Here is a 15,375-nt window from a genome sequence, read left to right on the forward strand (position 1 = left end):
TAGTTGAAAGAGGTCTATGTATGAGTGCCATCTACTGGTTAAATAGCAAGGCATTATAATCAATGTATTTAATGTTTAATGTCAGACAATGAAAAGGTAAACTATTGGATTGTGACCGTTTAAAATATGCAATTAACACACTAAAAGACTTGAATAACAATTGTTTAGATTATCTTTATTTCTGAATTGTTGGAGTGAAAAGTCAGGGTAGCCCACTAAAGAGCTGGCTTTATTTTCATATGTAAAATTTTAAGACATCCTTTCTATTGATCTAGCACTAACTGAGTCACTGTAATTAATGTGAGACATTGTTTTTCCATGAATCTCTTGCATGTTTACTATTTTGAACTACATCATTTCAATTACATAAATTGTAAAAATATAGTTTGAGATTCTAAAATGAGACACTATATTGTGTATGTTATAGTACTGGAATTAAAAACACTAGGTGGCAGCAAATTAAACTAGCTACCTTTTTCCACAGTAACATCAGTTGGCCATAATATTAATATAGACAATGGCATTCAATGCAACTTAATTATAAGACGAAAACCCTCAAAACTACTTGAAGACTTATCCAGTTTACATGGATGAGTTGGCAGGCCAACAGCTGTAATGATCCAGGGTACTATTAGGATATTATTAGGTTCCCAAAGTCAAACTATTTAGAATAACTTACATTTTTTGTGAACTGGTAGATTGCATAATTGTTTGAGCACAAAGTATGATTTACCAAAATGAAAGCTAATGCACTCAACAGCAAGAGTCCAGCTTATCTGTACTGATAAAACAATTTTGTAACTTAAATCTGATACAAGTGCATGAACCTACATATAAACAAAAGTATAAGGACAACCGGAAATCCCTTTTTTCAGAGTGAAAAAAAAGACATCAAAACTAAAAAATGATATGTATATATTTTTTTATTTCCCTGCATTTTTAAATGTATCCAAGTACAAGTAACAGGGAAAATTTGTCTGAAGTACTGCATAAACTAATAGTCATCTAAATATTTCTATATATTTTGTTTTTTGTACAGGAATTCACTACACTATGTTAAGGAAGGCCTAGCGCTTATCATCAGACATGTTTCTCCTCATCTGTTACTTGCCTTGTGGCCACAGGAAACAATACAAAATAAAATAAAAATAAAAAATCTCAAAGGATGACCAGTCTTGAAGTGTTCCCTCCCTCCCCCCCACCCACCCACCCTCCCCCAGGGATGATGTGATAGGTCTCCAATAATCAGTAAGATTACTAAAGATACCCAACAGATACAACTACCCATAACTGTGGGAGATTTATTGGCTTGACCTTAAGTTTAAAAATGCAAACATATTAAAAAGTTATTTTGTTGCTTTTTTACATTTGCAGAATGAGTGTAGAATGCATAAATTTGTTAAAATTTTAAATAAATAGGTCCTATGGATACAACAGCTTGTTTTACATTGAAAACCATATCACTGTGACTTTTACAACATCCAAAAAAAAGTTTAAAAAAGGAAATTCATCCCCATTACCCCTTTCAAAGTAATAGAAAATACTTGTCTTCATGAAAAATGCCACTAAACTGGTTACCAAAAGACCATCTATTCAATTTGTGAAACCAAATGAATCAAGTGAATATTACATTTTTTTTTTTTAGAAAAAAAGTACAAGAACTTTATATGCTAACTATGCGAATCTCAATATTTTTTGTAGACACAAAATCTGATTTATTTGTACAAGATACAAAATGTAAACATTGCAAAATAAATAGTTAAAACAAGTGACGTAGGATCCGTTTTCATGCTCATGATCCCAAAACAAACTGTTGCACATTTTTTTTCCTCTCCATTCAGTTGCATTTTCAAGTGCAAAAGCATGATGACAAATATCTAGAATTCAAGTAACAGAAATAACATACTAATGATACAAATATACTATTTTACAAGGTAGTGATCTTCCCAATTTTACAAAATGTACATTTATATATTGACAAATTAACTTAATATTTTGATATGCTGAAAATTCCACATAGGTCCATGTAAAGCACCCCCCACAATTATAGAGGGCACAGTTTGCATTAATTCTGGGACATGTATGTCACACTATTTTTCACAGGTATAAGTCCAAATGGGGTGGGCTATGTGACTTCCATTGCCACTGTGGTCTCCGAAATCCCATTTAAAGCAAGTCTTTCGGGCTCGTGATTCTCCCTAAAAACAAAAACAAAATAAGGATGAAAACATGTTTCAAACATTAAGGCTAAGTTTAATCAGGATATGAAAATGCATCATCAAAAAGAATGTGAAAATATTGAGAGATGACAGATTTCTGAATGAAACTGTAATAAATTATTAAATTACCCAACACAATATGAAACAATCGCAAGAAAACGTGGCGATAACTAATCGAAAGTTACCAGAGAATGTCAATGTTCCAGAACTAATATAAATCAGTCATTTGATGTACCTTGCTATGCTGCTGATGGCACTGCTGGGTGTCACCTTGGGCACCCGGTCTAGGTTGGTGGCCACAGTGGCAAGCTTTAAGGCAGATGGCGAGGGTGCAGAAGTCCTTGTGCTCAGGTGCACATTCACGGGGGAGACAACACTGACATTGTTCAGGTGAACTGCAGTCGCCAGGCAGGAATTGTTGCCTGGCAAAGACTGGGGGGTACTTGTGCACAATGCTGGGATGAGGTGGTTGGTGGTTTTGGGGACAGTCCTTAACAGCTGTACGGGGGAGATTGCTGGAGTGGTGGTCAAGGTTGTGCTGGTGGAATGAAGAGTTTTAGAGGTCCCTGGACAAAAAACAAACACTTAAAATCAGAAACAAATAGTGAAAGCTTTTGACAATTTGTTTTGTAAAAATTGTAAGAAAACTGGGGGGGGAAACAGCTTATTAATTTTAGTAGACCCACTAGAACCAGGTCCTTCATAAAAAGCTCACCAAATAAAAAAAACTTCCCAACAATCTGGTGATAAATACCCCAGAGTACTTTCAATTCACAACTTCTGGAATCAATCTATGATTCTAATTGACAATCCACACAGCACAAAAACTGAGCGCTGTTTTTCAAACCACACAAAAGCTGGACAATTGTTAACACCATTGGTTATTATTAGGAGGTTTCAAGACCACCACATGATCAATGAGGACTCATATAACGTGTAAATTAATATGATCAATATCCTTATAAAAGCATTAGCTAGGCAATTTACAAATCACCTGAAGTTTGGACAACACCATTGACATTGATGCTGTTAGTTCTGTTGTCTTTATTGGCCTCACTGCGGGCTGGACCGGGGGCGCTGACCACAGCTGATGCAGCAAAATGGGCACGAGCTGAATCGAGAGTCTTTGATGTGCAGTCTGAAGCGCCAGATACCTATAAAATATAAAATCAAACATCACACCAACTAGGTTTTTACATCAACAGCATTTTTAATCTGCAAATCCTCAGAGCAGGCAACCAGAGATAATAGACTGTTGTAAGAATTCCAGCAAGGGTTGTTTTGCACTGGAAACTGAGAAAACTATGGCCAATATACAGTGCCCATAAGGAGCTAAGTCTAAGTAACAGACAAGCCTTTTTAAGCACCTATCAGGAAAATCACTTCAGAGAAAAGATGCAAGAAATATGACTGAACAAAGGGTATTTATAGTAGCTGAAAAAGGAGGTCAGACATACAGGAGCTTTGAGGACTGCTGACAATGACTTTAAAAAGTCAGACTGAACCGCACAAATAAAATTACAGTCAGTCTAAGGTAAAATTAAAAACAAAGTATAATCCTGTGCTCTAAATAATTTCATTCAGAACGTTTGGCTTTTTAAAAACGATGAAAAAGAAGATGCTGACGTACCTGTGCATGTTGATGTTCCGGGAGTGAGGAATGCTGGGATTGCTGTTTCTGTTGCAGTTGTGCCAGCTGCTGTTTCTGCATCTGAACAAGTTGCTGCTGATGGGTCTGGAACTGTTCTTCTGTGATGCCTCCTGAAACTAGACAGAAGCCACAAGCAGAGAGGTCACAAACCAATAAACTCCTTGTAAAGGGACTGAAAACTGAATTCAAGCCACTGAGGAAACTACTTCAGTTGACAATAACCAAAATGAACCATGCTATTGATATTCTTCACCTGCCAATCTCTGCTCTGTGGATTCTATAGAGACTGACAGATCACAGCTGTACACTTATTGTTTTCATCGTATAGTCTGTTACTTCACACTTCTTGCATCTTGACTGTAACTCACCCAATTAAAACATGTAATGCTTCAATAAGCAGGAGAAATCCAGTAGAAAGAGCATAGTAAATTAAATGTTCAGTGTCCATGATTTAGCTTTTCCATAATCTTATAAACAGATATTAGTGTGATAAAAAAGGTTTGGTTTTACTTCGTTTTAGTCCCGTTCTGTGCGTGTGTGTGTGTGTGTGTGTGTGTGTGTGTGTTTTGATGGCCTTGCATCTTTGAGTGTGGGGCTAAACGCAGAGGTTTGTTCTTGTATGTCTACTGAATAAAAGGCAAAAGATTGAGCTATAATGGCCCCTATATGGCGAAGAATAGTCCTTTCCATTAACAAAATGTCTGGGTACAATAGATTTACCTCTATCTCATAAGTACCATGGTTAACACAGAGCACTCTGGGACAACTCTAAATGCTTGGTTATGTACAGTATCTGGAATCTTAAATACAGATCTGACTCATCCCTAATAAGAGGCGTTTGATGTACTATTTCCAACTACATTTTCTTGTCTGACTGATTAACATGCATTGTTTTCTGTAAATTTAACTACTTACAAAGTTAAAGTGCAAGGTCTGATTTTTTTCTTGGCTTTAGTTAGTGTGGTAAAACTAAAAGGTATAATATTGCCCACCTCATATCAACAAGACAGTAGCCACACATGACTGTGTTTCTATGTATATTAATGACTAGTGATTTATTTTTAATATTACGGAAAAACTGTGCAAAGCCCGACATACTCCAGCCATACGAGTCTAGTGTCACCAAAGCCCATTACAAACTTAGACACCTGGAGGCAGCTCTGGCCTCATCTCTCTCACCTCAGTTTAGAATCTGAGAGATGCAACTATCAATTTATAGACAAGCATCCAGTAAAAACACCAGTACAGATCCTAGATGAAATTTCAGCAGTTCAATGGTTATCTGTGTCAGTACAATTCAAATCACAACTGAACTATTAATATTTGAGTTCCAAAACAATGAGCCATGGATTGTCATTATGTATGCCAACTAAATGCATAAGGTACTTTTTTGCATAAAAGGTGGTAACTCTTCAATTGATATATATATGATAGATAGATAGATAGATAGATAGATAGATAGATACATAGATACATAGATACATAGATACATAGAGATAGATATCAGGTTAGAAGTTTAAGTTGAAACAACCATGCCTTCATTCATTCTGAACAGAGTTGGCTGAGTAGATACAAACACAAAAATCATGGAATTGTGCAGAAATCCACTAAACGTTTGTTGAAGTACAACTAACATGTACACTATTTCTGTACACATAAAAATGACATGCATTTTACTGCACTTGACCACAGTATTGTCATACTATTGTCAACTAAAACCTGGACCAGATCAAAATGTTGCCCTACTCACAAACCCAATAGTAGTTTAGTTTATTGTCTGAAGCCACTTTGTACCATATGTATAGATAAGGTAGGGTACAGCTTTACACTTTCCATTTGCAGGTATTTGGTCTAGGCCTAAATCGCAAGAAATTATATTAAATCGTGCTAAAGTTCCTTATATTATCTAATTAGTACATGGGAAAACACTTTTAGGCCACATTTTTCACAATAATCTTCCCAATACAAAATATGCCACTAGAGAAAAACTTTTGAAAAGCTAAAAAACACACACACACAAAATAATCTTTCAGTCTTATGGGCAATCGCCTTAAAACATGGTCTAGGAGAACACAGAGTCTTTCGTGTTTTATAGAGTCCATGAATCACTGACCAAAGAATGTTAACTGTGCTTAAATAAAGTAATGGTGAGAACACACATCACAGGATGGAAAGGACACCTATCCACATCAATTGTGGGCAGCTATGGGTGTTGGAGAATTGCAATGAAATCGTTGTAATCAGGGTTGCTAAAAAGCTTTTATGTCATGTTGCATATTCCATGAGTACTAGATCTCAAAACAATTCAGACAATTCCTTCCCTTTACAAGAAAATACTACTCAATCATAAAATAAAAAGCCACCTAAAATGCATTCACAACAGAAAACTCCTTGCAGGCTCTGTATGCAAAAGTTCAACTTCAATCTTTTATTTTGTTTGAAGCATTTTTTTCACATGCATGTTAACCATCTATCAGTACTCCCTCTGGTTGCTGCAGCAATGCCATTAAAAAACAAAAACAATTGGGGCCTGGGAGCTGGTTAAGATTTCTTAATAATGCATGAATTTAAAAAATAAGCTAAAAAATATAAAGGCACGGAATGTACCCCACGTTTGATATGTTCTTCTAGTCTACACACTGGAAGCTGGGTATAATAATAATAATTCAGTTATAAAACTACTTCCACACTCTTTACAATTACTGCAACAGTTTTATATTGATTGTACCTCTGATTACTAGCAGAACGTGGCTTTATTTCTCAGAGCTTAAATGCTAACAAAATGAAGTACATTTTCTAAGATTAATAAAGTGTTAACGACATATGGTACATGTTAATGCAGTTCTTCGGTGAGAGCCCACCACAGAATCTTATCTGTGCTAATGCATACTAAAAAGGTACAAACCAATGAACCCTACCAAGTGTATTCTGAGATTTCACTAGTTCTACCTCCCGATACAAAATCTTTGAACCTAGGCAGCATGAATTTAAGATCAAATACAAAACATACAGAAACTACCGAGCATATATTCAGATTCTGAAAACAAAGCAAATTGGTACTGTACTTACCTGAAATCCCATTCTTGCAAGAGTTCAACAGTGCAACGGAGGCTCCGGTTAGCCTTCGATTATTCACAGCCTGTCCCAATTTCTTCGAGGTACTGCCATTATCTCCGCTGTCCTTAATCTGTGTCGACTGCGGCCGAAAACACCGCCACCGGCACATTTTAATATTGCTTAAAATTTCTTCGAGTGAGCTAGCATTCCCAGAACGTGTTTTGGAAGCATTGGTCCATGAGGAAGTGTTTGTATAGTCCGAGGCGGTGCAACTGGAAACGGATGTAAACACTTCTGGGTCCAACTGCTTTAGTAAATGGTCATGTTCAGAAGACGCTCGGTCCATAATAACCCTGTAAGAGCAGGAGGGAGAAAATTAAAGACATTTAGAAGAGAATAAAAAGATGTGAAATGATGAAATACTGTACTTTAATGTTAGGAAATAATGTATTAGTAAATTAACTAACAAATTCAGTTCAACTCTGCATTTTCAGTAAAGTTACTGCACTATACTAGCAAAAATTAACCTCCGTGTCCATACCTGCCCCCTCGTCCAATCCGCCGCCGCGAGAGCCCTATACATCTCCTGGGGACCATGAGGGTTGTGAGACAGTGCCTGTAACGCAGCTCCTCCATGCCTGCAAGTTCAGGATGTTCCCAAAGGAGACTGTTCGTTTGGTCCAAATGAGGCTGCAAAATAATATATTTAATATTCTGTTAGGATTAAATCAGACAAGTCTTCCTCGTCTGCATGGATCAAACATTTGGAATGCATCTCATTTGCTAAATATCAATGGATAATTACTTTTAAGCAACAGCTAAGACAAAGGAAGGGACATTGTATAGCCATGTGCATATCATTTGATTGATTTGATGTAACAGGAGTACTCCGACATGCCTGCCACCCTCCATTCAATTAAACACTAATTACCGAATGGTACAAGCATCCGGCTTTTCTTCTGAAAGCAAAAGGTCCATCTGGATCATTCTCCTCATCTGGGTCCGATGTTGGAGACTGCACCTTAAGAAAGTTACATTTCAGAAGGATTACTCACACACACTGCTTAAATGAGGAGGCCAGATGGAAACATTAAAGAAACCACATCAATTTCAACTTGTATATTGATCAGCGTTTCCCAAACAGTATGCCACTGCACATTGGTATGATGTGAACAGGATGCTGCAGAATTTGAAAAATCACAACCAAAAATATATAAAAGAATAAACTATTTAAAGGAAACAAGTTTCTGGCATAATTAAATAAAGACCAATGTGGCAAAATCAAAATGTGATGGTAGGTCCATATAAACGTCTGTAGCTTAGTTGGCTCAGCAGAAAACCAAGTGTAATCTTAATGGAAGCCCAAGCATTCTTGGGACTCTGACCTTAACAAAAACACTCTGATCACTAAACTTTAACATTCTGTAAACTCTTGATAAATTGATGCAAAATAATGCTCTAACTCTAAATGTGACTAAGTACATTCCTACATTTAAATTACAGATTATATTTATCATAAATTTCTTAAAAATTGAAATCTTCAGCTAAAAAAAGATATGGCCTATAAACCGCCTAAAACCAAATAATATTTGAATCTTTCAAACTGTGATATTGCATTACCAAAAGGAGAGACCTGACACTATAAACAATTATTACCTCAACAGGTGACCTAGCCCATTGTAGGTCAGGACAAAATCCTGAACTCAACACTAAAATCTCAAGGTAGGCCCACATAAATCTACACCCATTTGAATGAATTCAATACAGAAGCAATCCTAACTTTAATGAAAGCCTAACTTTACAGGGAACTCTACCTCTGACCTAGAAAAATACAGTACCATTATTTCAGTAATTAACAATTTGAATGCTACATTTAGTGTCGAATGTATTGGTTTTGTTACTCTAATTCACAAATAGCATGGCCCACGATTTAAATTAAAAAACATACATACATTTATAAAGCACTTTACCTGGGGGTACTCCTCGTCACCCGAACTGTGGAAGTCATACTGTTTGATGTCACACTTATTAATGGCAGGCTGATGCTCTGCATGGGACTGCTGGTGTAATATGTCCAGTTTCGGTTTCTTCGGGTATTTCTTCCTTGGCCGAACAAAGTCGAAATGAGAATCATCCTTGATTGAGATGTGGTGGGGATGCTGTGAAAAGGATACATTTTAGAAAATTGAAAAAAACTACATAAGAGTAAATTATCAATAAATCCAAAGTGGAGCTTAGTTTTTCAGGTTATACTTGGAACAAAATAAATGTTAACAAGAAAACTAAAAATACCTTTATTTTACTTTCTGAAGCTTTGTGATGATTCCCATTGTGTAGAAGTATAGGGGTGTTCTCTGCCCTGGGAACTTTCACTTCATTCAGAATTTCACCTCCAAAGTCACCAAGCTGGTATCTATATAAAAAGGAAGGCTCAGATAATTAATGATTCTGTCCCTATAAAGTTATTAAAAATATTGTGTAAGTACAAGAAAGGAAATTAATAATGTAATGCTTAACTAACACTTACAGCTTTTATTCGTGTATTATCTTGAAAAATTATTAAATCATTGTTGTTCTGAATGAATGGAAAATTATCAACCCTTACAAATCACAAGGTGTCTTGCACACAACACACTCATTTTCATCTACCAGACAACGCTAATGGAAAATATGCATTTATTAACACTAAAAATGACATCAAATCAAGCTTTATGAAATTGGATAGGCATATTTTTCTTAAAGATAACGAAAAAAAAAAAGGTTTACCTTTTCTCCACCACTTCCAAGGTAAGATGAAGCAACTCCCGTTTGGATTTTTCTCGTCTCTTGATCATTTCTAGAATCGTTACTGTCCTGCTGAACTCCCTCCTCAGCTTTAACATCTTCTCATAAGAGGCTTCGTCATTCTTACGATTCTAGAGACGAACACACATATGCTTTGTAAGATTACATTGTATAAGTTCAGAAAACAGGACTGCTGAAGATTAAAACAAACTACCCCATGAGATATACTCTAGTATTCATGAATGTGTTTAAATATTAAAATACTGATGTTTAAGCCTTAGAACAACCAAAAACAGATTTTACACAAAAATGTAAAACAGTAAATAGGTTTTGCATATTTTATTAAGACATTCTAGTAACTGAACATGAAAATCAGCAACAATTAACTCAAGGTCTGTATTTGAGTACCATGCACAATGCATAGAACAGATTTTACCATTTATTCAGTGTTAAAGGCCTACATATTTGTATGTGTAGTAAGCCTGTTGCACATATACTCAACAATGGACAAGTGCACATTCTCGATGTAGCTCTACAGTAAGCTCTACTGCAGTGCGGTTCTCACATTTGAAACAATGATGAGTGAGAAGAGAGAACTTTGATCAATCCTGACTAAAGAAGTGAACAATCGCCACAAAGGTACTTACTTTCCTCGTCTGCATCTTCTCTGTCCTCCTTCGGAAGGCCACATAGGGATCATTATTGGTAGAGCCATCCCTCTTTTCCTGTTTAATCTGGGGGATGAGGGAGGGCCCTCTGCAGTTCTTTCTTTTTCTCACCCAGTAGTCATAAACCGACTTGAGAAGATAGTCATCTTCATTTAGCAGCAGTTTGGCTTCTTGAAGAGTTACAAGCTACAAAACAAGGGAAGTTATGGCATTAAAACTGAACCAAACAGTTCCCATGTTACGTAAAATACATGAAGAGCAACTATATAATAGTCAGCAACTAAGACTATTACACAGCAATGGAGAATATATACCAGTTATGCCCTAGTATTGCCTATTCAGAATTAATTTTCAAAAGAAATGCATAGGAAAAAATCTCACTATGCATATTCAAATCATGGGTCATGTGCTATCTCCAGATTCATTTCTGGGATTCAAATTAAGAAAAAAATAAAAATAACAAAACCCCAACATTGAACTACTATGCTATAAATACCTGATTTGCACTTGCTTTCTCCAACCTGTCTACCATGGTTTCAAATTGGATAGGCTTAATTTCCATCTTTCGGTTCAACCTGTTGAGCAAGGTTTCATCTTCAGAATCCATGTCATAATCCGGCTGCTCGTTATCAAGACTGAATGCTGAAAGAGACATTTTTTTAAGTTATTTTGGAACACTTGACTTGCAGAAATCTCTCATCTTGATTAAATGCATACCAAAGTCAATTTCTACACACTGAATATCTCCTATTTTAAACAGAAGAAAAACAACTGAGAAACACTGCATTTCCCTACTTATATAAGTTACCGTTAATCAGGATGTATTGATTAATTTGTGTTGAAGGCCTAGAAGCATTCACTGGTGGCAAAATTATCTTGTATGCTAACATAGGAGTGTGAAAAATGTATCGGCACAATTATTTTATTTGTGGTAGTATATCTCTGCACTATAACAGAATGACAATCAATATAAACAATCAATAGTGGTTCTAGCACCACTGTGAAAATAATTATGAAGCACAGAAATGAGGGCTTGAGGTTAGACTACCAGTAATATAAAAGGAGACTTACGTTGAATATGAATAAGTTGTTTAGGGATTTTGAACTCTCCTTTGTACAGGCGATCATAGTAAGTGATGTTGCTTTCTGCTTCTGGAACTGGGATAACCATGCTTTCTTTCTTCTCCCTGAAAACCTGCTGTGCTGAAATGGCTCGCTGTAGATGGTGTTCCTAAAAAAAAAAAAAGGGAATGATCATTCAACAACTGAATGTCGACGATCAACTACAACTAAACCAGTAACTTCTAGGTCTGGCTTTATAGGAGCCAATCTTCAGTATGTTTAATGGATTCAAGCATAAGTCTATAAAGAAAGTCTAAATTGCTTCTGATGGGAAACCTTCCTTAGAAATTTAGGAAGAGGCTAAATTAAATTGGTATATAATGTACCAATGCTATACTTCATATTCAAATTATTTTAAAACAAACTTGTAGCATTTAGTCTTCTCCAAAAAGTGAACAGAACATTCTCTGGGTGTGCAATAAACAATCAAAGACACTACATTTATATGGATCCTTTCAGTCAAATACATAGCTTATTAAAATGTGGATTAATCCCCCCACTTAAGGTATATGTATAAACAAATGTCCATGTAAAAATTCTGTTTGTTTTGTAAGACAGGAAGCAATAACATAGATTTTACAAACCAAGTCATCTTTGGGATCATAGATTTCCTTTTAGGAGAATTCAGATTTGCAAGCGATTTGGCACAATCAACAGTTTACTTTTACTTACAGATTTCACAATGGTCAAATATCAGCTGAAGTTTTACAACTTACAACTGCAAATGTGTGTCACAAACCTGTAATGCTTTCATATCTGTTTTTAATTGTGAGTGGTCAAAATGTATCATACCTATGCCAGGCTTGAAAAGTCAATTGGACAAAAAGTAACTCCTCACAACTCGCTGCATCATATTGGTGGGTGTGCACTGGTTTTAAAGCCTATCAGTTGGGTTTCTGTATGAATGTGAAAAATGCTGTGGCACTATAAGCCAATGGGAGAGCGGAAGGGGCGGGACCTCAAGTGACAGAAATCCCATTCAAAAAATGTGTTGCTTTGACAACATGGAGGCGATTACTACGAGAGGATGCTTGCAAGTGTGTTAATGTTATGACATACATCTAGTATTTTATTCAATTAAATACGGGGATACACATGCATCATACACTTGTCATCTGTAAAGCAAAACACATCGTAGTCAAACCCATTACCGAACCTGGTTTAAAATGTCCGATACACTACCTAATATTAAAAAAAAACATGTTTATTAATGTGACAATCACATGTACGGGCGAATAAATCCATACACTTTCGTCACACTTAACATGCCAACACTATCAGTAACAGAAGGCTTTGCATCGGGTGGCACATACTGTTAATATAAACTCAATTCCCTGCAGTCAATACACAGCATAGCAGCCAATGACCCAACATGAGCGGCACATGATCAATGGCGGAATGTGCGCATACACCGTTGTTTATAAAAGCAACGTACGCAAACCGAACTTCTTAACACTCTCTGATTTACTTACGCAAACTACGCGACGTAAAGACAAAGGCAGATGAATCGGACTGAGCCGCTAAAGCATCTCTCAAAACAACTATCCGGGGAATCACGAACACACATACGCTCAGTCTCCTGCCTCATGTCTACAGCAAACCACTAGCCTACGCCAAATGCGTTACCTGCGCATTTGGTATAAAAATGGCGGCCTGACGTCAGAGTTGGTACCGCTCTTTGCGTACACCACACAGCCTAAACCGAATCCAAGCGCCGGTTACGTATGAAAATGTGCGTAAGTCTTTTGGGAATTCCAACACCCCGCTTTTACCACTGAATTAATAATAACAAATACAATATTAAAAATAGCAGCCTACCGATTCTTCTTCCTTCTCCATCCCCGTCGGCATCTGCGGCACGGCCCGGTTGATGGAGACGCAGTCGCTGAGGTCCGGGAGGTCTTTGTTGCGGTAGACGGGGAGAGGTTTGGCGGCGTCTAGCGCTCGGGCTCGGAACGAGAGTTTACTCATTGTTGTCGCCTATCACAATAACACGAAACGTGAAGGAAACATCTATCCCGCCGAAATTCACTCAAAAACTCGGTAGAAAACCACCAGGGACCCGGTTCTTTCCAGGGGGGTCGGACTCATGGGTTCCCCCCGGCTCGAATTCCACCGCGGGAAGCCGTTTTCGGTCGAGTTGTACGGGTTTTAAAGCTTGTTTTCTCTCGGTCGATCCGCTCCCTGCGCCATGGAAAACATGGCGGACATTTCCACACAGCGGCAAAGCGATCCCGACAACCAGCGCGACGCAGCCGAGAACATGGGCCGGGGCGATGCGCGCGCAGCTCATGCAACATGCAACACGGGCGAACATGCGCGCCCGGCCCGGCACACACGACAGGGCTGTGCAAACATGCTAGTGACATAAACCCCACCGGCCAGCCCGGTGCCACACAGCCCTGCGCGACGTGCAACCGTACATCACAGAATAGCACATTGATAGTGCATTATTAGTGCAAGTGTTGCATTTCACATTTGATATTTGGAGACCGTGCATGTGAATGCTGCCGGTAGCTGAGTATAATAAAGAAATACAGATTGATGTAAATAAATAGGAATGTCTGTGTTCTGTTCATGCAGATGATTCATTCTCACCGGCCTCAATAGAAGTCATTTTAATACTTTTTTACTAATGCCTTTATTGGACCTTAATTGGACATGGTTATGACGTTGATACAACATTTTCAAACTCCAAAGAACACATTGCATTGAATCCTTCACCTGAAAAGGTGATATAGTACCTGTGGCTGAAACAAATAAACGCTCCCCAAGTAGATTCGCAGCCCCTTCAACTGTATTTCTTTTTTATTTTAAAAGACAATATGTAAAAGCATAATTAATAGCAGCGTCAGGACAAGACCTAATTTTGTGGCATCACATACGTCATTAATTCTATAGTGATATAGCTGAGACTAAGTAAAGAAAGATTTATAATTCTTATTGAACTGAAAATGTAACAGGGTCATTTGGGTTTATTAGCACCCTCTGTGGACAGATCTGTACTCTGTGGAAATAACCCCCAAACTTTTTGCAGACATTCTCCTTCCCTCTGTATAGGTTATTGCTTCCTTATTTGATGGGTGTTTGAATCCCTGGTGAATTTTGTCATATGGGTTGCATGGAAAAATTAGAAAAACATGTTATCATTCTCCCGGAAAAAGCTTTAATTTATATTACAACGTTATATTACAACTCAGAATACATTAAAGTGTAAAAACATTAATAAAGATGTGCATTTCTTTATTTTGTTCTGATTCAATTGAAATGTCCATGTATATCTATTATATTAATTTCTATTATGTATGCTTCCTATTTCATAATTTTATAATGCAGCACTGTATTAGCAGAATGTCAGTGAGAAATGATATATGAAGTACTGGAATATGGAAAGGTCTGTCTGTATGTGTAGGAAGAATATTCTAATTATTACATTTTTGAAAGGTCATGTTAACTTCTGCCTGCAACTGCACTGGTTTCAGCTGAGAGAATATATTTCATGGGTGATTCATGTTTTTTTTCAGAATTCCCGTGTTTAGAAGCTGTGCATGTTCTTTTTTTAGATGTTAAAAAAAAAAACGTATTGTCTTTGTTTTCGATAGTAGAAAGACACATTTTTACACTCCATCCATCAAAGTCCTATTAGGGATGGGCCAAAGCTCCTGAAGTAGAAAAATACTACTAACCTCAGAAGAAAGGGGCAGGAGGGAAATGGCAGAACATTTATTTTATGTTACATAAGAACATGAGAAATTTTACAATCGAGAGGAGGCCATTCGCCCCATCGTGCTCGTTTGGTGTCCATTAATAACTAAGTGATCAAGGATCCTATCCAGTCTGTTTTTGAATGTTCCCAAATTGTCTCTTCAGCCAC

The 15,375-nt window shown here is 37.1% G+C and overlaps 1 protein-coding gene across 1 annotated transcript; it reads right to left on the reverse strand.

The window, feature by feature from the left end:
- Positions 1 to 905: 905 nt before the first annotated feature.
- Positions 906 to 13,742, reverse strand: epc2 (enhancer of polycomb 2). Its single transcript, XM_066687571.1, has 14 exons — positions 13,320 to 13,742; positions 11,451 to 11,610; positions 10,876 to 11,021; positions 10,359 to 10,565; positions 9,694 to 9,842; positions 9,220 to 9,340; positions 8,898 to 9,086; positions 7,859 to 7,948; positions 7,469 to 7,617; positions 6,940 to 7,280; positions 3,850 to 3,986; positions 3,214 to 3,373; positions 2,455 to 2,785; positions 906 to 2,198 (listed from the first exon to the last, which is right to left on the reverse strand). Exons 1-14 carry the CDS (start codon positions 13,470 to 13,472, stop codon positions 2,126 to 2,128), a joined length of 2,406 nt encoding a protein of 801 aa, XP_066543668.1. The 5' UTR covers positions 13,473 to 13,742; the 3' UTR covers positions 906 to 2,125.
- Between the last annotated feature and the right edge of the window lie 1,633 nt (positions 13,743 to 15,375).

Source organism: Amia ocellicauda, chromosome 16 (genome assembly GCF_036373705.1).
Source record: "Amia ocellicauda isolate fAmiCal2 chromosome 16, fAmiCal2.hap1, whole genome shotgun sequence".
In the NCBI taxonomy this organism is placed as follows: Eukaryota; Metazoa; Chordata; class Actinopteri; order Amiiformes; family Amiidae; genus Amia; species Amia ocellicauda.

Bases quoted from the DNA above. Each gene is read 5' to 3' on its own strand.
- epc2 (XM_066687571.1), bottom strand. From the start codon at position 13,472: ATGAGTAAACTCTCGTTCCGAGCCCGAGCGCTAGACGCCGCCAAACCT. The intron at 9,087-9,219 runs GTATTTTTAGTT...TCCTTTTCACAG, and splicing joins CTTCAGAAAGTAAAATAAAG to CATCCCCACCACATCTCAAT. The intron at 2,199-2,454 runs GTACATCAAATG...TTTTGTTTTTAG, and splicing joins GCCATCAGCAGCATAGCAAG to GGAGAATCACGAGCCCGAAA.